General features: G+C 38.5%; 3 protein-coding genes across 4 annotated transcripts in view; 2 read left to right on the plus strand and 1 right to left on the minus strand.

Annotated features, from left to right (window-relative positions):
• LOC111869032 (NPC intracellular cholesterol transporter 1) overlaps positions 1–14,553 on the plus strand; it is a 74,471-nt gene extending 59,918 nt beyond the window's left edge. Inside the window, exons 22-26 of the mRNA XM_023860218.2 lie at positions 2,214–2,445; positions 3,143–3,256; positions 4,513–4,675; positions 8,590–8,770; positions 13,113–14,553. Coding sequence (XP_023715986.1) covers positions 2,214–2,445; positions 3,143–3,256; positions 4,513–4,675; positions 8,590–8,770; positions 13,113–13,179 — 757 coding nt within the window. The 3' untranslated portion in view covers positions 13,180–14,553. The remainder of the gene's footprint in view (positions 1–2,213; positions 2,446–3,142; positions 3,257–4,512; positions 4,676–8,589; positions 8,771–13,112) is intronic.
• A 919-nt stretch (positions 14,554–15,472) lies between these two features.
• LOC111869004 lies at positions 15,473–19,409 on the minus strand. Of its 2 annotated transcripts, none has more exons than XM_023860169.2 (4): positions 19,078–19,409; positions 18,884–18,984; positions 17,219–17,821; positions 15,473–15,600 (listed from the first exon to the last, which is right to left on the minus strand). In XM_023860169.2, the coding sequence occupies exons 1-3, from the start codon at positions 19,301–19,303 to the stop codon at positions 17,354–17,356; spliced, it is 795 nt and encodes a 264-aa protein (XP_023715937.1). In that variant the 5' UTR covers positions 19,304–19,409; the 3' UTR covers positions 15,473–15,600; positions 17,219–17,353. The 2 variants fall into 2 exon arrangements, with proteins under 2 accessions (XP_023715937.1, XP_023715936.1); XM_023860168.2 differs by having other exon boundaries at positions 19,072–19,409.
• A 1,475-nt stretch (positions 19,410–20,884) lies between these two features.
• Positions 20,885–23,703, plus strand: part of LOC111868999 — a 9,756-nt gene continuing 6,937 nt past the window's right edge. Inside the window, exons 1-2 of the mRNA XM_023860162.2 lie at positions 20,885–21,091; positions 22,626–22,805. Coding sequence (XP_023715930.1) covers positions 20,975–21,091; positions 22,626–22,805 — 297 coding nt within the window. The 5' untranslated portion in view covers positions 20,885–20,974. The remainder of the gene's footprint in view (positions 21,092–22,625; positions 22,806–23,703) is intronic.

Raw genomic sequence — 23,703 nt, forward strand, 5'->3', positions numbered from 1 at the left:
CAGATAAAGTCGTGTCTTATTTATACTCTGTTCTACTGACAACAGGCCAGCGAAAAATCTAACAATCTACAGCAAAACCATCAATTATTATGGGCGTTATAACATAGGTGTGCAGCTGAACGAAACATACACGTCGAACCCCCCCAGACGATTTAAATCCCTGACGAAACATACACGACGAACCACGGCAACGGGTTAAATTTACCTAATCCTTCCAGCCGCACTATGGCCCTGGGGTCAACTCAGCCTCTAACAGAAATGAGTACCAGAAATATTCTTGGGGGTAAAGGGCGGCCAGCATGTAAGGCTGATGACCTTACTGCCATCTATGAGCCGATTTTCTAGAAAATGTGGGAACCTCAAAATCTCTCAACCCTATGGGCCTCCACGGCCTGTTACAGGGTTACCTTTACTTTTTACGTTATGAGTCCACAAATAGTTTTGTTCCTTCAAATGATCAAACCAACTAACTCCATGGAGCTGAGCCCTTCTTGAGAAGCTGGTGGTTGTGCAGCTGCTCACAAATTTTCCAACATTTTATGAAACCCAAAGGTTCATTACCGCAGTGACAGCAGCCCTCTGCTAGTCTCCAGTAACAATCTTGTTAAGCATATCTTCTTCCTTTACCTATCATAAGAGATCTTGCAAATACAGACTCATTCAGCGGCCTCCGTAGTCTAAAGATAACGTTCCCACCTCATGACTCGTAGTACGCGGGTTCAAATACCCAGCGGAGGTCATCAAATTTTTAAGGGCGGAAAAATTCAGGGAACAAGTCCTCCGGGAGGGACTTTAAGCCGTGGGTCCTGTGTCGTAGCTTTACGGCACATAAAAGAACCTCATATCTCCAAAGGAGGTCACTGAGCCAAATTAACAGACGTTTCCCGCCCAACAGCAGTCTCTAATACCTCTGGTAGATGGGGGAAGCATTATAGATACCTCTCAGCTAGTAGAGCCGGTCTCGCTGGCTGGGCGGGACTGATGGTAAGCACCAGTACCGGTAGGATATAGAGACTGGTAGAAATCATAGAGGGAAGCACAATGGACCAATACAGGTCTCAGTGCATGGGGAAACCCACCCTCTCCAATAACTAACTAACTACAGACTCATTCGGTTTATTTTTTCTCAGTCTTTCAGTTCTTTGGGCACCCATCGTGTGTACATTTTCTGAAACTTGAAACTGTCATGCATTACATTGTGTGCTAAGCAATGGGAACCACCTAGTGCAATTACTACACTGTATGTTGTTACCCTCCTCTCAGCTCAAATCAGCTCTTCCACCCATCCCACAGTTGCTTTTATTGCCATCTCAACAGGGTGACCTGGTTGAACATCATCTGGAGCTTTGAACGTCCTTCAGAGAATTTCTCAGCCCAGTTGTGAATCACTTTATGTGACAAACACTTCCCACCATAAACAGAAAACATTTCTTTATGAATATCCTTTGCAATGAGTCCTTTTGCCCACAAAAACTGCACAGCAGAATTCTTCTCTTCAGTAGTATAACCTCAAGCAGTCATTAATTTGACTACTGAAACCATCCTCTTAACATGCACATGCACATCTGCTACCTAGGCTCTCATGAAGCTGGACTGTGCTGCTACCTAGTGATGCACATAGAAAACATATCACATCCATTACAGCTGTTTTACTTCCATTTATGACCTATTTACTGATTCTCCTTTGCAAAAACTGCTGTCAGACCCTTTGAAAATGTGACACAGTTCAAATATTTGGGAACAACAGTGACAAATCAAAATTTGATTCAGGAAGAAATTAAGGAGTGATTGAATTTGGGTAATGCTCGCTACTGTTGAGTGCAGGGGCTTTTGTCTTCTTGCCTGCTGTCTAAAAACATAAAAATTAGAATATGCAAAACTATAATTTTTCCTGTGGTTCTGTATGGGTGTGAAACTTAGTCTTTGTCATTAGGAGTGAAGGAGTGAAGACTGATGGTGTTTGAGAACGATGCTGAGGAGAATATTTGGACCAAAGAGTGGTGTCCTGCATAGCGCGACACGTCACACTGCTCCCTCCTTAAGGCTTTTCATCCCAAATAGCACCCCCGTTCATTTGTCTTTGGAGGCTGTTCTTGCAGCATCTGTTCTCTGGCCGTTACAATATTTCTGTCACATTTATGTTAAGGACAGTTCACAGTGAAATATGGCATGATATAAATTCAGTAAAATGTTTGTTCACATTTGTGTTGCAGTGTCTTCTATGTCTTTTATGAGCAGTACTTAACAATGTGGTCTGACACACTGTTCAGTCTTGGAGTTTCATTAGCGGCTATTTTTGGGGTGACATTCCTTTTGATGGGTCTGGACATTTCTTCATCCATTGTGGTGATTATTACCATCACAATGATTGTGGTGAACATTGGAGGCCTCATGTACTGGTGGCACATTACATTAAATGCTGTCTCTCTTGTCAACCTTGTAATGGTGAGTACATTCAAATCATTCCTGAAAAGTGTGATTGGAGTTTTTGTGTTGGATTTATTCCACATAGTATGATTTTATATTCATTAAGTGGCTCTTGTTTCATTTTAGTAGTAAGTTATTCAAAGAATTGTTTGGTCAGTATATTGACTAGGCTATAAGCTGGATGACCAAGGTTTTAGTCCTTGCAGGGGCGAGGATTTTTATCTTCACCTCTGTGTCCAGTTTGGCTATGGAACCCACCGAGCCATATATCTGGTGTGTTGGGTTTATTTTCCAAACGGGCTACACAGCTGCATACATCTCATGCACCTTCATGGTGTGGTGCTTAATAAAGCACAGGAATATGTCTTCGTGGAATTTTGCTCAATTAAGAAATTTTTGTCATTCGACTTTACCAATTGAAGCTGATATAAATACAATTGCACTTGTTAATAAGAATTTGATCACATTGTAGAACCAGAGTTAGAAAAATTCAAGTATGCAGACATGAGAACATTGAAATAAGAAACTGATTACCAAAAATCCTCTAAACTGTATTTATACTCATTATGATTCAGTTTTGAGAGTTCTGAAATGGAGTGTGTTAACTGACAGTCAGTGATGGGAGTCTCATAATAATACTACAGTAGTTGGTATTGTTGTGTTGCAGATTGTAATGCATTATTTCATGTGTAGTATACTGCTGTTAATTTTGCAGGCTGTTGGCATTTCTGTGGAGTTTTGTAGTCATCTTGTACATTCTTTTGCTGTGTCAGTAAAGGAAACTAGAGTAGAGAGAGCTGCAGATTCACTAACAAGCATGGGAAGTTCGGTAAGTCGGAGTCCAAGGATGTCCACACACATACCAAATTGCTGGTGACAGCAATAAAATTTCATTGTAGCAGTTACCTATAATTATGTTCCGCGCCATAGCTCAAGCAGTTAGTCGCTGGCTTCCCACCGCGGAGGCCCGGGTTCAATCCCAGGTCTGGTCAAGTGGGATTTGTGGTGGACAAAGTGGCGCTGGGGCAGGTTTTCTCCAAGTACTTCGGTTTCCCCTGCCAATCTTCATTCCACCAATTGCTCCACAATCACCCTCACCTATGATCTGGGGCTGGTACAATAGGCCAGAAGTGGCCGCAGTACAAGGGACTTAGTCCCACCCCACTAGCATTAAAAAAAAACTACGAGTGATATAACAGAATACATTAACCTATACATTTAGGCATAGGCTAAAATTGAATTCAGCCTTGATCTTTTATAACTTATTTTTGGCAATTGGGCAGGCATATTTCTGGAGTTCTGCTTCTTATAAATTTCATACATGAAGCTGATTTTCTGTAGTTAATTGGGTGGAACATGAAGCTTTATGCCCACTTCTGATGCCAAGGTCTGCAGGGCTTTTTCTTTACTTTGAAGCTGTTATGAATTTTACCAAACGATGTTGGAGCCCTGCACAGATGGCATTCAGGTTACTCACACATTAAGTGGAATGTTTTATAAGAAAGGATGTATTTTTTATGTACAAATATAAATCACTCCGTCCAATGTGACCTGTAAGTTTTTTACTACATGAAAACTTAACACCCTTGCATGTTTCGGTCTCTGTGGACCATCTTCAGAGGGCAAACATCACTACAAATAGGAAACCACCATCACATAAGTTGTTTAGACATAAAGTACGTACACTTATATGCTACAATGCATACTACACAAAATAGAACATTTCACAAACACAGCAATTTCCTGGGAATGTAAAGTTTTTAAAAAAATTATATAAAACTTTACATTCCCAGGAAACTGCTGTGTTTGTGAAATGTTCTGTTTTGTGTACTATGCATTGTAGCATATAAGTGTACGTACTTTTACGTCTAAACAACTTATGTGATGGTGGTTTCCTATTTGTAGTGATGTTTGCCCTCTGAAGATGGTCCACAGAGACCGAAACATGTAAGGGTGTTAAGTTTTCATGTAGTAAAAAACTTACAGGTCACATTGGACGGAGTGATTTATATTTGTAATTGTTAGTGTGACGGACCAGAATGAAACAAATCAAACTTATTTTTTATGTGTTTGTACTCTTTACAGGTTTTCTCTGGAATCACCCTAACGAAATTTGGAGGCATTCTGGTTTTAGGGTTTGCAAAGTCTCAGATCTTTCAGGTATTCTACTTCCGCATGTATCTTGGCATTGTGCTTTTTGGAGCAGCTCATGGGCTCATTTTCCTGCCAGTACTTTTAAGTTATATTGGTAAGTATTGTTACCAATCTGTTGAACAGTTTTGTATTTAACGTTGTGGTGGTCCATTACATGCACTTGATATGATTCCAATTGGCACGCTGAACTGCATATATAAGTGTAGATCACATAATCTGAAGATATGGAACTCGTAACGGTAGGTGTCAGGTCGCTGCATGCATTAGATCCCATGTAGGAGCAGGAACATGACTAGCAGAGGAAATACATGAATTCTTGTCATAAACCCAGTATATGTTCTGCGGAAAACAAAATTTTAGTCAAGATGGTATAAGTTCTGTGCTGTCTCCAGCCACTCCTACTCTTCCTCTGAACTTCCCTTCAGAATTAATCTAAATTCATAAGTGGGTGTGCTTGGCTATCAGTTTTAATTTTGTTTTGAATTTACATTGTGTATGTGTAACTTGAAATATTGCATTAGTTTCATATTTTACCTGTTAAAGAGTTAAAGGTTTGGAACTGTCACACAAACGCGAGTTTCTTGTATTTTATTTCTAAATACAGAATGCATATTTTGACTAAACAGTCATCATCAGGCAATATATGTATCAGTTGAAAGTGTCTGTTGTAAGTGTAAATTTGTTGAAACGTGATGTATATAAAATGTGGAGAGAGACCTTAGGTCGAACTGACGTAATTTTAGACGGACATATGTATAAAGTTGATGGCACCTGTCCCGGTTCTCACATTCACATTTGTTTTTAAGTTGCGAGATATTCATGAAATGTGTCAGGTTCATGATGTGGTACATAGATGGGACACTTCAAACTTATATTCTATACTTTTCTCTTAAGCATGCAATCTCCTTCACTAAATGTAAGCCAGACAGTAGCTATGTTGTAACCTAATTTTGAAATACAGAGCACTCTTTTTGGCATTCTCCTGTTTGAGTAGCCTGGGGGAGTTATTAAATTTGGTTGGATTTTGCAGTTAGATAAACTTCGGTAGGTAAAGGATGGAGTTTTTCTGAGGGTTGGAGGCTGACCTGAAAGTTATATAAAAGGGTACTAAGTTTTAGAGGTTCTAAGTAGGTTACTATTGTTTGAAAGTAAGGACTGACTTGCTGACAGCATAATGTATGTCCTTGAAGTTGGCATCTGTATACATTTGGAGAGTCACTGATAGGTACACTAAAGTTGATGAGGGGAGTGGATTATGTGTCTGGTGGTTGTCTGGTAGGTTATCATATACTTAACAAAGTTAATGATGTTGACATAGCAAACAACATTGTATTTGTTGTCTGGATATGTGAAATTGTTATGAATGTGACACACACCACCAGCATTACAGAATGGAGGGCAAGCATGAAACTACTTTCCACACCAAGAAAGGACAAACTTTAAAGCTAGTGGCCTGATTCCCCACATTGTCATGAGAGTGACTGTAAAACTATGGACTAGCTATTTTCATAGGTTGCATCCTGTTGTGTGTCACAGACAATATATAATATGTAGGAACTATGCTACCGCCAACACAACAAATATTTCAGTTATTACATTAGATCCTTACTACTGCTTAACATGTTTCGATCATACATGACCATCATCAGGCAGGAATGCATATAGTTATTGAAATACCGATACGGATCCTTATCGGTGCAACGCGTCATATGGAATATTAATAAAAGTAACAAAAATCTAATGTAATAACTAAAATATTTGTTGTGTTGATGGTGGCATATTGTATGGACTAGTTGTAAGTAATAACTAAAATATTTGTTGTGTTGATGGTGGCATATTGTATGGACTAGCTGTATTTGAGGGGTGTTTATTCATTAATTTGCCATCTGTTAGCCTGTTGATTAGTGTGTGCGCACACATTTAATTAATATGTTACAACACTCCTGGGTATTTTTTTTTAAGAAGTGAAACGTTACAGGGACAGATAGAGCTTTAAAATTTCTGCAAATGATAATTAGTGGATAATGGTCACATGTATAGTGGATTGTTAAACTCATTGCCATACAGATTTAAATTAGCTATTTATATTGACTGTGACTGTGCTAGGCTGAATTTTCAAATGTTCAGCATGGCAGAACATATTTAATTTTATTGTATTCTACAACATTAAAAAAATATGATCTTGAAAGTTATCAGAGATATTTTCACTATGAAACTACAGTTGTAATACATGTTAGAAATAAATATTTGTCAGGCCATTATAATCCTTTTTGAAATATCTGTTATAAAGATCTCTTACTTGTATATCAGGACCCTTGAGCACAGTCATGTTAACACTTCGCAGACCGGTGATTTAAATATTTAAATCACCCTGGGGACCAGCATTTTTAAACATACTACCCTAACTTGTGCACCGTTCACTTTAAAAATTAATATAAAATCTCCTAATTAATTTTTTGAATTAAAATTTTTGTAGAACACTTACCGATGCTCCTAGAAGTGCTTGAGGGTGTGATATTTCTGGAAACATTCCCCTTTGTGAAGTGGCATTACACAGAACTTGCAAATGTAGACATACTCCTTTTTTTTGTGAACTGTGCAAACACGGCATTGCCTAGAAGTATTCTTCCCCTTGGAATGTTCACTCTTCACAATTTTCATGAGGGTACTTTTCCGCATAGCACTCAAAAAGTCGCCCTGGGAGGTCCACATGAGGCCTTCGTGGGGTGGGAGTTGATGGGTCGTACTAAGTCTCTGTGTGACCCTGGTTCTGCCGCCACCATCTGGACTGTAGCCCAGGCCTTGGCCACATTCATCAGAAATGCTTTGTATTTCAATTTTGAATAAGGGTTTAGATTTTTTTTTAGATTTTTTGCTGTCCCCACAATGTTATTACCCACATTATCGTCGGAGCTACTGTCACTTTTACTGTCTGTGGCCACAATTCTTTGTTGTCCCCCGTCACTGTCGCTGTCTGAATGACAATCCATTACTACGCATCTCACAAGGCAGGTCAACTAGGTCATCGGAGGAGAGTTTGTCCTTGATCCATTCTCCCCACTAGCTACTGGCTGATACAACTTGAAGAAGGCAAAGCATTTTCCTTTAGAGTCGGTTGGTTAATTAGTTATTGGAGAGGGTGGGTTTCCCCATGCACTTAGATCTGTCTTGGTCCATTGTGCTTCCCTCTATGATATTCTGCCAGTCTCTATATCCTACCGGTACTGGTGCTAACCATCAGTCCCGCCCAACCAGCAACATCGGCCTCTACTAGCTGAGTGGTATCTATAATGCTTCCCCCATCTACCAGAGGTATTAGAGACTACTGTTGGGCGGGAATCATCCATAATTTTGCTCAGTGGCCTCCTTTGGAGACATGAGGTTCTTTTACGTGCCGTAAAGCTACGACACGGGACCCACGGCTTGAAGTCCCTCCTGGAGGACTTGTTCCCTGAATTTTTCCACCCTTAAAAATTCGACCTCTGCCGGGTATTTGAACCCGCGTGCTATGAGTCATGAGGTGGGAACGTTACCTCTAGACTATGGAGGCCGCTTAGAGTCGGTTAAGTAAACAGCGAGGTCAAGTTACTGACTGCTAACTAAACATTCCAGAGTCTTATCATGCATCTGCAGGTGGTTGCGTGCAATGTAGGTGGCGCCAGAGCGATGTAAAGTGTGTTGCAACTTATCGTGTTCTAAAAACCTGTTAACACGCGAATGGTCCACCATGTTTAAAAACGAACAACCTTTTAAAGGGCGCGCGGTCCGCAAAGTGTTAATTAAATGAAATTAAAACTTGCGAACTTCTTTGATGACTTTAAAGAAAATCTCTCCTAATTACTGTTACTAGCACATAATGTGTATACCTTTGTTTTCTATTAAAGAAATTGTTTCTCTCCTCATTTTAATAAGATTGAAGCATGCTACTTATTAATGTCTGGTGATGGGTCTCAATCATGTGACAGTGAAGTTTTTTCTTTCTCATCCAAGTGTGTTTACTCCTCCCAGGTTCTCCCATGAACAAAGTCAAAGTGGCCAACCACGAGAGACATCTGCAGCGGCTGCAGATTCAGGATAATGCTGCTTGTGGGGAAACTTCATTAAATAGAGTAAGCATCAGCAAGGGGAAGGGAGGGTCGGAGACAGCCGACTTAGGGATGTGGTCGCCTCACTCACAACTCCCGGGAAGGTAGGGACTAGGGAGATGGCAGCAAGAGCCATGATTGTTTTAATGTTGAACCTTCTGACTAGTACTCTTGCTACACAGTTGATTTTTTCCTCACAGTATCCTGATTCTCTTAAAATAACACACAGATTTCTCTTGCTGGGCTAGAGTATTGGTGAAGTGTATTTCTCTGGTAGACAGTCTAACATCCTGTGGAATTCATGTCAGCTGAGTCATGTCAACTGAAATGAGAAAGATGTTCCAGTTTCTGCCTAATTTTGAATATTGTGACTAACTATAACAGAGAGTGGTCCCATTGTTAAAGTCTTGGATATTCAAGATAGCCTATTCTAAAATAGTACTTCGGTGTTTTAAAACATAATTGTCACTTTGTTATTTTGTGAATCCTGAAGGTTTTTTTTCTGGTGTTGCTAATATTTATAGGCATTATATGTAAAATTTTACCCCAGCATATAAAGAAGCAATAGATCCAGGCATAAACATGAACCATGAACATTACACCAGCATATAAGTACTGGAACAGATAAAAAGGGAATCCCAATGAAAGCAATGGAAGAGATGCTCAAATACACAAAAACTGAGTACAACAGGATAGAGGATAAAAATGTTTACTTTGTCATTGAGTTTGTTAGCTTTTCATTACATTTAATAATTATGAAATCTGAATATCCCTTTTACTAATTTACATAGCTGTTACTAAGTGTTCCATTTGTTTTATTTTTTGAGGTGCCCCTCATTTTAAAAATTGTTATTTAAGGTACATGGATTCTGAATAGGCTGGAATAGTGGCAAGTACTGTTTCATTTACAGAGCTATTAAGAAAATTTCTACTACATCTTATCCAACTTAGAAAAGGTCATACAGTCTTTTATTTGAGGTGGTTTTATCCATATAATGTATATTTTTCATTTCTGTTTCCCCACATTTGGCTTAATGTGATAAGTTTTCCCCCCAGAGATGACAATGAAAACAATTCATAGTTTAAATTAATTAGACAATGAAGTTTCTTCATTTGTGGTTGTTATAATACAGGCAGTCTAATTGGTAGAAAATTTGGTTTTGTAAAGCATACAGACTGGGAAAGTGCTTACAAGCAAATTGTTTGGAACATAACAGTATTTAAAGTAAACATCTCAGGGTGTAGATTTGATTATGAATGAAACTGTTGAAACTGCTGGCATTTCAGTAACTTCAGTCTGTATAAAAGGGAATATCTGTGCAGTAAGGTATAGAGATATGTTATGAAATTTCCATTTTTGCGTAAAAGAAAGTCTTAACACCTCTGGTTGTTGGTAAGAGGTGCTTGTAATTGCATATTGGCATGTGCTTTGTAACTGGGCAGCTTTTGTTTTCCTACTTCATGTTGCAGTACCACAAAAAAAAATGGTCTTTTTTTAAATGTCACATAAGCTGTTAAATGTCCTTTGCAGTTATGAACACCTGCCTTGGATTTGTCATATTCACATCTATATACTTGTGGTGGAAAATCTGAGACATCTTTTGCATACCATAATTTCCACATGGTCTCTTGCCCATCCTAACCTGTAATATGCCATATTGTCCATTGTTTGGGCGGTTGGGGGGGGGGGTGTTATTGTATTGTATTGGGAATGATGTTTATTGCTATTGCAGTGATACCTCTGTTTAAGGTTTCTTTGGGGACTGGTGGATTTGAACACCAAGCTAAAGAAAATCTTAAACAGAGGCAATTTTACATTGAGTTTTACTCGGGATCTTTGAAATTGGACTGAAATAAATTAAAAGTCCTAGCAATCTTTGACATCACTGGAAGCTGACTGATGGAGGAAGAGTAAGAGAACCTTCAGCAAGCTAGTTCGGTTAGATTATACTGAGGGCATGTGATGGCTTTCATACAGAAGGTCTTAGGCTTCAGACCAACCAGATATAGTGCAGATCTACACTCTTTTGAAAACCTGTGAGAAAATTCAGTCAGGACCCACAATCTTTCAGGTCTCACATTAAGCTGTAGGTCACTGGATGCTGCCGTCAGAAATGTGGATACATACCTTCACTGTTACAAGGCAGGCAGAAGGCAGGATGGTCAAGGGCCATACCTGAAAACATTCTACAACAGATTACACTAAAGTCAAATCTCCACATTGCAGTTTGTGCTTTTCCATCATGATTTTGGAGAATTTGTTGTCGGCTTCATTTATACAAAACAGAATTTAGACCATACTATGATAAATACAAATGTAATTGTATTCGTATTTGTACTGTTATGGGTCATAATTATTTACATCAACCATCTATCCTGTTATCACAGCATAAGTCAAAAAAACTACAACTCCATCCAGTGTAGATTGAGTGGGAAAATTTGTTTTTCTTGTGTCAGTACCATAAGGAATATTTCATCTCTCCAGTGATGATTTCTGTCTTTGATAGTTCTCTGGTGCAAGGAGACTTTAATATTCTGATGTTCTGTCTTAGCTCTTGCAAATGATTTGTGCTGTCCTTGGCTTGTATACCCCATCCCGGTGGTGGTACAAGTGTCTGGAGATAGAGATTAGCTCTATCAGTTGAGCCCAACAAAGTAGATTTTACCTGAAGCTGGAGACAAAATCCAGTCTCCAAAATGTTGTTTTGAAATATAAACAGGATGACGTTTTTAGATAAAAAAAAAGGACAATAGAAAATGTCAGGAACATAATATTTTAACAATCTGTTAAATATAACATTGTTATATTGGCTTCATTTCATCCACCATTTGTTTCGCATTTGGCATTGTCATCTTCAAGTGGATTAACACAGTATACAGTAACATTTTTTTAGTCATGATTATGTAAATCATGCAACTAGCATACAGGGTGTCCAGATGAAAGGTTTATGAAATAAAATAACTCAGCATTTATTACAAACATTTATGGGTTACACCATTGTAAAGGGAAACTATCAAAGTTGTTTTTCTGAGTATATAACTTTCTTAATAAGTTGCAGTGTGGGCTCCCTTGGTGGAACAACTAATATCCGGACAATATTCAACCTCATTCCACGTTGCTTGGAGCAAGTTTGGTGTTACCATGGCCACATTGTCCCTTATGTAGGCTTTCAGCTGTTGAAGGTCGTTGATCTTAACCAGGTAGACAGTGTTCTTCACATAACCCCACAAGAAAAAATCCAGTGGGGTTAAATGTGGCGACCTAAGAGCCAAGCGATTGGTCCACTTCTGCTGATCCATCCCAGCCATCTCTCTGTCCAGGTGATTCCTAACATGACGGCAGAAATGTGCCGGCACCCAATCTTGTTGGAGGGTAGTTTGAGGTGGTAATTGGGGCAGCACATAAATTTCCAGCATGTCTAAGTATGAACATCTGGTCACAGTCTTTTTCAAAAAGAAAAACGGTCCAGTCAACTTGTTATGCATTAAGCTGACCAACATGTATAGTTTTGGGCTGCCTCTCTCCAACTCACACGTGACATGTGGATTTTGACTGCCCCAAATCTTGTAGTTATACTTGTTTACAACTCCATTGACATGGAATGTTGCCTTATCCGAGCACACTTGGCGAAGGAAATTAGGTGACACATCAGTTCTTTCTAGTATGTCCACAGCAAAGTTTGTGCATGCTACTTGGTCAGTCGGTTTTAGTGCATGAATCATTTGAATCTCATACGCTCTTAGGCGGAGCCTTTTGTGTAGCGCATCATGCACCGTTGAACGTGGAATTTGTAACTGCCAGCTAAAAGCACTGATTGATTTGCGCGGACTTCGCTGGAATGCCTCTCTAATGTGATTGACATTTTCTTCAGAGGTACACATGTAGTCCTTAGTTGGTTGTCCCAGAACTGAATGCTTTTCTATGTAGGAGGTTGGTGTCCATATTGCAGTCTAAAACAATCCTGGACAGCTGTAAGAAATGGCAACTCTGCTAGCCACAACTTGCATTGAACCTGTTCCTGTGATGTCAACATCATTACTAAGCTGGTGCACATGCATAAGCGAGGCATGAAGAAAAAACTTGCAGAGTTTTCCTTTCTGACAACATAAACTGGATACATGTATGGCAATTACTTGCTGAGATACAAATTTTCTATTTTGAAAACCTTTCATCTAGACACCCTGTATTTCAGTGATTATGATTTAACTGTTTTTCCAGTTTGGGAAGATAACTTCTATCATATAATTTTATGAACACTTCCTTTCTTTCATTCATTCATTCATTGTATATTCCATAAATCCATATACATAGATATAGAACCAGTCACATAGTTGGTGGTGACATGAACATTTGTATTTAGCGGGTACCAGAAATCCAGACATACCGTATTTGCTACCGGATATCTTTTTTTGCTTTTTCTTTATGTTATCTGTTTACTGTTTCAGGAGTGATGTCTCAGAGATGGGGACGTACCGAAGCCTTTCTGGACACACGTCCACTGAATTCTGCTGACAACAGTGCACCTAGCACATCTCAATCCCCACTTATAGTTGGTCCACTCCCCGGTAACTATGACAGCATTTAGCGGCAGAGCTTTCCCATGGTGCACTTTGCTACAATGGTAGTTAATCTCACTTCACCTGCTCACAATTCAACCCCATAATTGTTACCTACACCTGCATCAGAGGATCAGATACAGTTCAGTTATCAAGCGACATATGTACTATGTGAAAGGAAAACAAATATATCTAGCAAGTTGTGTAAATTCATGAACAGAAGTGGTCCTCCAGTGGAGTTATACTCTGTATCACAGTTCATAGTACTCACTTTCCATAGTTGCTTACTACACAGGTTGGTGGCAGTTGGCACTGTATTGAGTTTCAGTACCATCCCATTCTGTCATGCCTGGAAGGTCATAAAAGTGGATGGAATCTTCCAGTAACCTTATCTGTTCTTTCAATATGCCATGACTGTAGCCTCCAATTAAATAATGTACAGAAAACACCATAGAATCTTACACATTTGTGTAGTGATTCAAGTAATATATGATTCTCAGCCATCTTTCCTTTGAGATTAAACACTATATGAGTGTGATAAGCAGTGGGAAATAGATGGAGACTTGCTTTATGAGCACGGATATTCAGTGAATGCACTACCGCAAGTATCAGTGAAGGACCACACAGTTTGGTGTTTCTGTTTTACATTTTTACTGTGGAGAGCCCCTGAATACAATCAGCAGGTTTTATTGAGAGTTCCTGAATGTAAAACAGTATTTGAGGCTATTAAGCTTACAATTTGAGATACTTTGTAAGCAACAGTGTGCAGTCTGCCTGTCCTTCTGTAGCAGCAGTATTGTAATGATAGTATAAATTTATATCTTTCCATGTAACAGCAGCACACCAGTCCAGTGAAACTGGTGGTTATATTTTACTACAGTTCAGTACGTAAGAAGCCTGCATAATGCAGTGAACATTAATTATATAAAAAGATTTTAAAAATCCTGTTTGTACTTTCTTAGCCAGAAACTCTACCTACTGTGCCTCAGGAATGACTTATATTTGAATAAATGCACATTTCTGATTAGAAGGTCTAATGTTGATATATTTTGCACCTTTCATAATGAAGTTCTGTAGTAACACTGATGAAGGGAGGACTGTAGGATTCAGTAGGTCAGTTATTTTTCTGTTCTATAATTTAATAATTGTTGCAAACGTACTGAAGCTCCTGTTATGAACTTAAGTGATTTTCAACGACTTAAATGATTTTGAAAGCTGTGTCTCTTAACTATATTTGTTATTAGCAAAATGATTCTGTAAGTCTACAATTTAGTTCTTGAAATATATATGTTTAAGGATGGAAAAGTAATACATTGCATAGTTTATATTTTAATTAGTCTGCATAGCAAAAATAAAAAGTGTTTAAGATTTGAGGTTTTCACAGCGGTAACTACGAAGAATGCTGTCTTCTGGGGTGTGGAGCCGTGTATATTGTGTTAACTGATGTTTCAGAAGAATGTATCGCCTCCATCTTCAGGGTATAACAAATCTGCGAGCGAGGAACCAGCATGAGCAGGTGGCTCCAGCTCACACTGGTTCCTTGCTCGTGGATATTTTATGCCTTGAAGATGGAGGCGATACGTTCCTCCGAGATGTCTGTTAACACAATATCTACACAGTGCTACATGCCAGAAGATGGCATTCTGCAAAAGAAGTGTTTCATAAAAATTAGAACATGACCAATCCCAAGTATTCTACGTAGATAAGACCAGGTTTAAGTAATAACACTGAACAAAAATTTGTATCCAATGAGTGTGTTGAGAAAGTGACAATGTTATATAAATTATGTTGCGTGAGATCATAACCATTTTTATCCAGTTCTGTGAATGTCTTTATTTACACTTTTTTTTTTTAGAAAAATTCTGTAAAACTTTGTGAATACTCAAAACTGCATTTTGTATTGCTCTCAAAATTCTAAATCTGATGGAATTGTCTGGAGTTGTATTTATAAGCTTGTATCTGTAGTAACTGTGTATTATGTCTATATGATGAGAATGATGTAAGGATTAATTGTAATAAAACAGAGGAAACAAATTTATGTGTTGCAATCAGTCTGTTGTCACTCTGCATCTTTGACTAACCACTGTGAATACAAAAAACAAACTCCGTGGCCTGTAGTCCACAAGCGAACTATACCGACTGAGCAACTGCTGATTGTCAATGAAGTTAGGACTGCCTCTGTGGTCTAGTGGTCAGACGTCCTGGGTTCTATTCCTGGCAGTACCAAATTTTCTGGAATGGGGTCCACTCAGCCTCGTGAGGATAATTGAGGAGCTATTTCAAGAAAATAGCAGCTCCGGTCTAGAAAACCGAGATTAACGGCCGCAGGGATCCATTGCGCCGACCATACGACACCCTCTAACTGCTAAAGTTGGCACTGTGAATACAAGAAATATTTTATTTAATAAATGATCATAAACATACTTGGTATATCAATAAAAACATCTACACTTCTCAGTTCTTTACTTTTAAGCAGACTCATTTTGAGGCCATTTATGTCACCAGTGTTAGGTTAATAAGCAATTATCACTTGTCACCAACAATTCTGTCAGTTTCATCAAGACTTGATGTTAATCATCAGATAAAAATATGGATTTTAATGTGATAAAACATTACTTCAGATGCCCTAGTAATGATCTTGATTATGATTTATCGAGTACTGTATGTTGTGCGTTCCAGTTCTAAGGTCTCCGATTTTTTTTCTCCCACAATAATCATACAAAAAATTTGAAACTTCTGTCACTTTTCAACGCAATCTCCCTGCAGCCGTACACATTTTTCACAACATCGACGCCATGATTCCATGGCCGCTGCGAACGCTTCTGTAGGAGTCTGTTTTGACCACTGGAAAATTGCTGATGCAATAGCGGATTGAAAAACGGCATCCATGTCTCATCCATTGTCACAGTTGATGAAAAGAAAGTCCCATTGAAGCCTTCATCACATGTCAACATCACCTGGCAAATTGCCATGCGTGCAGCCTTGTGGTCATCCACCAGAATTCGTGGCACCCACCTGGAGTACACTTTCCGCATTCGCAGGTCTTCATGCAGGATTTTGTGCACAGATCCCATGGAAATGCCAACTTTGGAGGCGATGTTTTCCACACTCAATCGGCGATCCTCCAAAACAAATTTCTCAACTCGCTCGACCATGTTGTCAGACCGGGTGGTGTGAGGCCGAGATTGTTTTGGTTCGTTGTCACACGACGTTTGGCCTTCTTTGAACTGTCACGCCCATGAACGCATATTTTTCACATTCATATCACCATCACCACACGTCTCATTCAACTGGCGATGAATTTCAATGCGTGTCGCACCACGCAAGTGGAGAAAACGAATGATTACTCGCTGTTCTTGTAACGAAAACGTCACCATTTTAAGTATCAAAAACACTCCTCACTCTTGCTGCTACCACTAGAGTTCTGTGTGCTGTAGAGTGCTGCCATCTCTGTCACGCATTCACAAAGGGTGCACACATATTTTAAACTAAACCGCATGTGTCTATCTGCTCCCAGTCCTGAGAAAAAAAATCGGAGACCTTAGAACTTGAACGCCCCTCGTATGTTTTGGTTACTACGTTCTGTTTTCAGTATGTAGGCTTGCTATGCTGACATAGTTTTCTTTAGTCCCTGACAGGAAAGTACCTTTAAATAAGCCATTTCTCCCATTTCCTTACCAATTCATCATTCACAGATGTCTTCAGTGCTATGTCAACTGTCAACCAGTAACAAATATCTGGTCAAAGATGGGGCTCGACTCTAAGACTGTCAGTCACAATGTGACTTTGACTCTGTGGTTACGGCAAAATTAATTACTTGCTGACACACAATATGATACAGAAATACAATATTCTGGTACAATGTCTCATTAAGTCTGTGACTGTGGCCTTGTAACAGACTTATTATATTTATACATATATTCCCTAGAATTAAATTAATAATACCAGTATATAATTAATTTGTTAATACCATGCATAAAAATTGTAATGGTTACCATTTTGGTTGAAGAACTCAACAAAGAAACTGCAGGATGATGGGCCTAAGGCCGATGGCACACCAAGGTAACTGACGCCTGCAACGCAACCGCGATTTCTGAGAATTGTTGTCAGCCTGAGTTTAACACATGTTATTAGGTGGTAGCTGATGACACTGAATGTGCAGAAGCTGGAGATGGAAGTGGAGTTGGAGTCATACTCTCTGATCTTGGATACTGACTGTAATTTTGGGTGTAATATCCATAAGAATATTTCCCCATATCAGCTTCGAAAATAACATTATTAATTGCATGCTTCACTTGTGCTAAGGTGCTTGGGTCATATTTTCTGAGCTCATTGGCGATATGTTGGCCATATGTAAAATACGGGTCTGTCAGTGTGGTTACACTGGACTTGAGGATATGAAACGCTTCCAGCAGCACTGCTTGATTTTCTTCTTTAGCTCTGGCACTGGCAAAAGGATCTGTGCGGGCCCTTTTACGTTGAGGTGCTTCTGGCACTTCTGGTGTTCTGGAAGATGTTATTCCTTCAACAGCAACAGCAAGCTCTTCATTTTCATTTTCGAGCCCCGAGGTTTCGGCACTATGTGATGTTCCAGGCTCCTGAAAAGATCATAGATCTAAAATATATTTATTTTTTACACGTTCAAAGTTCAGATGAAGAATCGCTAGCTACTGCACAAGAATTTGAGAAAACATGGGACTTCCCACATGCCATAGGTGCTATGTATGGGAAACAAGTTATGTTACAAGCACCTATGAACTCTGGCACAAAATATAATAACTACAAGCATTTTTTTCAGCACTGTCTTATTTGCTCTAGTTGATGCGGACTACGGTTTTCTCTATGTTGATGCAGGCTGTCAAGGCAGAATATCTGATGGTGGTGTCTTAAAAAATACTCAATTATTTAGAAAACTAGAAGAAAAATCGTTGAAAATTATGCTACTGATGAAACTTCAAGTATCCTATGCAGTTGAACTTCCCTAATATATCTTGAGTGACAGAGCATTCGCATTAAATGAATATACTCTAAAACCATTTGAAGGAAACCCTGATAGAGGTTCTATTGCAAGAGTATTTAATTATAGACTATCAAGAGCATGCAGAGAGGTCAAAAATGCTTTTGGTATTCTAAGTTCTGTTTCTATGGTTTTAAGAAAACAAATATTAGAACCAGAAAAAGCCTGAAAGATTGTTATGGCTACTTTGTACTAACATAACTTTTTGAGAAAAAACAAGTTCACACAAGGTAGCCTCCATATGGAGAACAAATGGACAACTAATTCCAGGTCGATGAAGAAATGATAATGAAGTGTCACTCCAACCACTTCTGAGAAAACAATGCCAAGGAAAAACGTTTGCACCTTGCAAGACATTATGTTGAAAATTGGGCAGTTCCTTGGCAATATAATTATTAACCCTAACATTACCAAGAAATGTTTTGTAATGTGGGTTACCAGGGGTGGGTAAAAATTGCACTCCAAATAACATATAAATATATTATTCATAGTGTAAAAATGTATTATGTTAGACACGAACAGAACGAGTATGAGAAGTGGGAGATTTCATTCATTGCACCAATATGTAGCAATAAGAAAGATGGGCAATTTTTCCCACCCTTAGTAATGCTGGATTAGAAATATTGTAATGAAAAATACTTACATCAGGCAAAGTATCTACAGTATCGGTGAGAGTATTTTTATCGGCCATAAAGTCGAATTCATTGAATGCGAACCACTTGGATACGTAAACAGTACCTGCAGCTGTAAAGAAACAATAAATTATTTGTGTTTTAGCATAATTACAGATAATACAGTGGTATACTAGCAATTTTAAAAATATGTTCGTACCAGTACCAGTTATGTGAGACTTCTTAATTCGGGACTTTTCTCGTCTGTATGAAGCCAATAAACTTGTCATCCTCTTTTTTAAATCCTGAACTGGCATTTTCATTTCGTCACCTATGTCCTTCCATGCGTCCTCGCGTATACTTTTGTTATAGTAATTAGCACTTTTTGAATTCCACAATACCTCTTTAGATTTATAAAGCTGTATGAGAGTTAGACATTTTTTATTCTCCATTGTGTCGGGGAAAATACGTCGTTACGCCACACCACCTTCTCAATCGCTAGAACATAAGACTGCACAGGACCACAGGACACTGATCGACCTGATCGACACTGATATCCTCTTGCCGCGGGACAAGGAATCGCTCCGATGGCTCCGATTTGGCTCGACACGCAAGTTCGCGCGCGGCAGCCACACGCAGTCTTCTCACAATTGCGTTGCCGCGTGGTTTCCTAGTATCAACTGTTACATTACGCGCGTCAATGATTCATTTGTTTCTTATGGTGGCGCGAAAGGTTGCAGCTGTTAATTTTGTTTTTGTGCAGTTGAGCAAGAGCCTGGTATATATGACAAATGCCACTCAGACTTTGCTAGGCGGGACAAAATAGATTTGGCTCGGGAAAGAATTTCACATGGGACGAAGGCGTCTGGGTCTAGGTTAAGTTTTCGAAAGTTCTTCAGCTTAGATTGTCACATAGTAACGAATGCACCCAATGAAGAAAGCAGTCTTCTGGGATTTGGCACCGTGTATATGTGGTGTTAACCGACGTTTCGGAGGAACGTATCGCCTCCATCTTCAGGGTAGAAGAAAAAATATATAAGAAATCTGCAAGCGAAGAGACCGTGAGAACCGGTAGTCTGCTTTTACCGGTTCTCACGGTCTCTTCGCTTGCAGATTTCTTATATTTTTTCTTCTACCCTGAAGATGGAGGCGATACGTTCCTCCAAAACGTCGGTTAACACCACATATACACGGTGCCAAATCCCAGAAGACTGCTTTCTTCAACTTATTATATAGTCACCCTTCTTCCACATTACATGGTTCGGTTATATATGGTCAGCTTCAGGTGTCTTCTATCTTGCTAAAATTGTTGCACTGTGTGTCAAAAATTCGTATCCCGTATGAACTCGTAATTTACTGATTAAAATAAACTGACCATAATTCAAACAAATTAATTAACATTCCAATATTTCCCTTATGGTCGTCGTCGTCCTCTCTCCTCACGCCGTCTCGACCGTTCTCAATTACTATCATATTATGACAGGATCAGTATTGTTATCTTCCATTACAGAAGGCAAGTGTACCAAATTAAAAAATTCATTCATGCATTACGTCGGACGAACATACTCGCTTAAAATTATGTGAGCAACAAATCAGACAAAAGTTTTCTCAGTGTGAGCCAGCTAAAATGGAAACCAGTTGCCTGCTTGAAATCGGCGATTCTTCTCGGAAATTGCGATTGCATTAGGTTTCCAGTTTCCATGGTGTGCCCTCGCCCGAAGATGCCCATGATGCCCACACAGCTCACATCGCTCACATCTAACCGGTGCAAAGGTCAAAGAACCTCTGACAAAGTGAAGAGGACATTTGGCTTGAACGTATCTATATATTCAATCATAGGTACCAATTTGATATGTCCAATTGTAATTCTCTACAGCTATGGATGAAATAAATAATAATAATAAACTCCGTCCGCTGACGTGTGGTGAACTAGACCCATAAGCTAGGGTACTGAAGAGTAGATTTTACGGTTTTTACCGATTGAGCTCTCGGAAGAGCCTGCGGCCATGGTGCAGGTCTGTGCACAATATTCGTGACGTCACAGAGGCGGCGTTGACGGGCTTGGCAGGATCTCCATGCGAGCTTTTGCGTACTTTGAAAACGTACTTTAGTATGTTGCAGGAATGAGTAATATGGATACAATCTGTCGTCTTTGTGGAACATCAGAAGGGCTGAAATTAAAAATTTTTGATACTGAAATGGATCATGTGTCTAAAATTCACCAGTTATTACCGATAATGGTAAGAGGAATGAGAGTGGTTGTAATGAATCTAGTGTAACCAAAAATTTACTAACCTAGTGCTGACAGCTTCACATCGACCGTCGAAGTGGCTGCCTCTGACAAAGCTACCCAGAATATGAACGAATATGAATTTTGCTATTATGTAAACAACATAAATCTGATACAAATATGCCCTCTAAAGATAGCAAAGTATTATTTATTATTATCAGTTTGCTGCTACTGCTACTGCCGAGCAAGTTGGCTTAAGCAGTACCAATTCACATTTGTATTTAGGGAGCAAAATGGTTTGAATTGAAGCCTGGACATTAACCTGACTATGGTTTTTGTGGTTTTCCTCAGTCCCTCCAGTCAAATTCCAGTATAGTATCTTAAACTGTGCTTCAGCTTGTCCATCTACATCTTTTCGAAATAATTTTTCAGTATCGTCAAGTTATTTGATGGCAGTAGTTCAAGTTACCGACCATTGTTAAATATATTGTATGTATGTCATCATGCATGGTGCTTAATTGAACACAAATACAATATATTTTATCACAATAGGGCATGATTTTCATATCATGAAAATCATTAATGTATGTAATTTATTAATTTTTTACTGCTTCTGTTATTCTAACTTGACTTGTTCCATATCCAATGGTGTCTCACCTGTACTGGATTTATGGAAGGTAAATAAAATTCAATTCAATTACATTACATTACATTCAGTCTAATCATTGTCTTCAAATGAACTACTACAGAATGTTATCTTAATACTGTTTATGGCAGCTTTATAACCCCATCAGTTCTGTGAGGTGTAGGAAACAAGATATTAAAGCCTCTCCTTTATTAATTCCAATCTGATTTTCATGTTATATATCCATTTAACATAATTGAGGGTCTAGTGACCAAACCATGGCAGTAAAACAATTACATATTGTGTAAATACCACTATGGAAATTAGGTTAGGTTAGATTTAGTACAATTTTAAACTTAAAATTTAATTTATTATTTGATATGTTTTAAACTGTTTGGACCAATTAAAAACCAAGTTAATAAAAAACTGAAACTCGTCTCAGTAATGTATCATCAGCAATCATTTATGTGCCTTATAATAATGAATATTTGAAATACTGGTTATACTTCTGTTCTGCTAGATTCTAAAGGTTTCTGACAGTGGTGTGTAACGATGAGCATTTGTGGGTTTTTGGACTTTGTCTATTATCTGGTATTCCAAAAACACAGCATTTTGGAAACTGGACATGTTTCTGATGTTTCTGTCCTTGGGTTGGAGGTGTCTTCTTTTTATGGTTCATTAGAAAGAGATAACCTCAGTCACTTAACCTAGTCAGCTCTTTTTAGTGAACCCAACCAAGGACATGCCTCCCACCCTTTTACTAGTTTTATAGAACTGGTATGATGACATTTGAAATTGTTTTTATCATACTTTCTTTCTGATACAACATGATGAAATTTGTTTCAAAACACTGAGTGTTCAATAGTAATTTTGCAAAAACTTTTATTTATTTGGATTTCCTTTCTTTGTATTATTTCAGGTTCATGAAAGAGATCCATGGACTAAATTAATTTGCCATAGGTGTGCGTACAAACTGCAGGAGTTTTATGATTTTCGAGAATTGTGTGTGAAGACAGACACTTACTTGAAGATACAAGTATCATGGGAACCCCAGACACCGGCCACTTCTGTTACCTCACAACATGTACCTGTAAACCCAGTAAGATAACAATGGATAGACAAATACTTGAATCAGTAGCCCCCTGTTTCCACAGTGCAGCATTTACTTACATTCCTTTCTAACTCTGTGGCCAAATCCATGATTCCAATTTGTATACATAAATGTTAAAATATCAAGCTGTGCTACTATTTACAATTCCAGTTCCAGGCCTTGGGTATAATTTAATAAATTATCCCATCAGATACTGGTACGACCAGAATTGTCAGGTAAATGGTTACCAGCATTGCTAGTACTTTGTTACTATTTGAGACAGTGCTACAGTGTATAATTTATGTACCCATGCTATTTTCATTATGTATTTCTAAATGATTAATTAAATATATTTCCAATTCAGAATACAGTTAAAATTATACATGAGAGTGTCCTAGGGCATCAGTACAGTTGGCAGTTACTGGAGATATAGGTGTGTAAATAACTGACAACCAGCAGTTTATCTATTATATAACTGCCACATGTATAAAGGTATTGAGTAGGAGTCTGCATATAATTATATGCAGACTCCTAATTAATTATAATTAATGGGTCAGTCATAGCCATATACAGCCATCCAGTTTGTATTTATGGGAGGTTAATGTGATTGCCCGTCCAGAAGACAGTTATTCATCCCAGAGATCAAAATACATTGATATAGGATATGTCCATCAAAGTTATTCATTATAGAAATTACAATAATGATAATAAATATTAACTTATTAGAAATAAAACAATAAAATCTAAGATTTTCTGACAAATTTTTAAGTTATATTTTAGCGTCCTGTTGCACTGATTTATGTCCATGATTTATTCTGACCGTCTTACAGTGCATACATTTATTCACCTTACTCTTCTCTCTTGCACTACATGTTTCAGCACTAAAGTGCCATCTTCAGGTGCTTTT

The sequence above is a fragment of the Cryptotermes secundus genome, unplaced genomic scaffold (genome assembly GCF_002891405.2).
Source record: "Cryptotermes secundus unplaced genomic scaffold, Csec_1.0 scaffold70, whole genome shotgun sequence".
Taxonomy (NCBI): domain Eukaryota; kingdom Metazoa; phylum Arthropoda; class Insecta; order Blattodea; family Kalotermitidae; genus Cryptotermes; species Cryptotermes secundus.

Excerpts from the sequence above, each read along its gene's own strand:
- LOC111869004 (XM_023860168.2), bottom strand. The coding sequence starts at position 19,303 with ATGGAGAATAAAAAATGTCTAACTCTCATACAGCTTTATAAATCTAAA. Across the intron at positions 18,985-19,071 it reads GTCTCACATAACTGGTACTG|CTGCAGGTACTGTTTACGTA; the intron begins GTACGAACATAT and ends GTTTCTTTACAG. Across the intron at positions 17,822-18,883 it reads CTGTAGATACTTTGCCTGAT|GAGCCTGGAACATCACATAG; the intron begins GTAAGTATTTTT and ends TGATCTTTTCAG.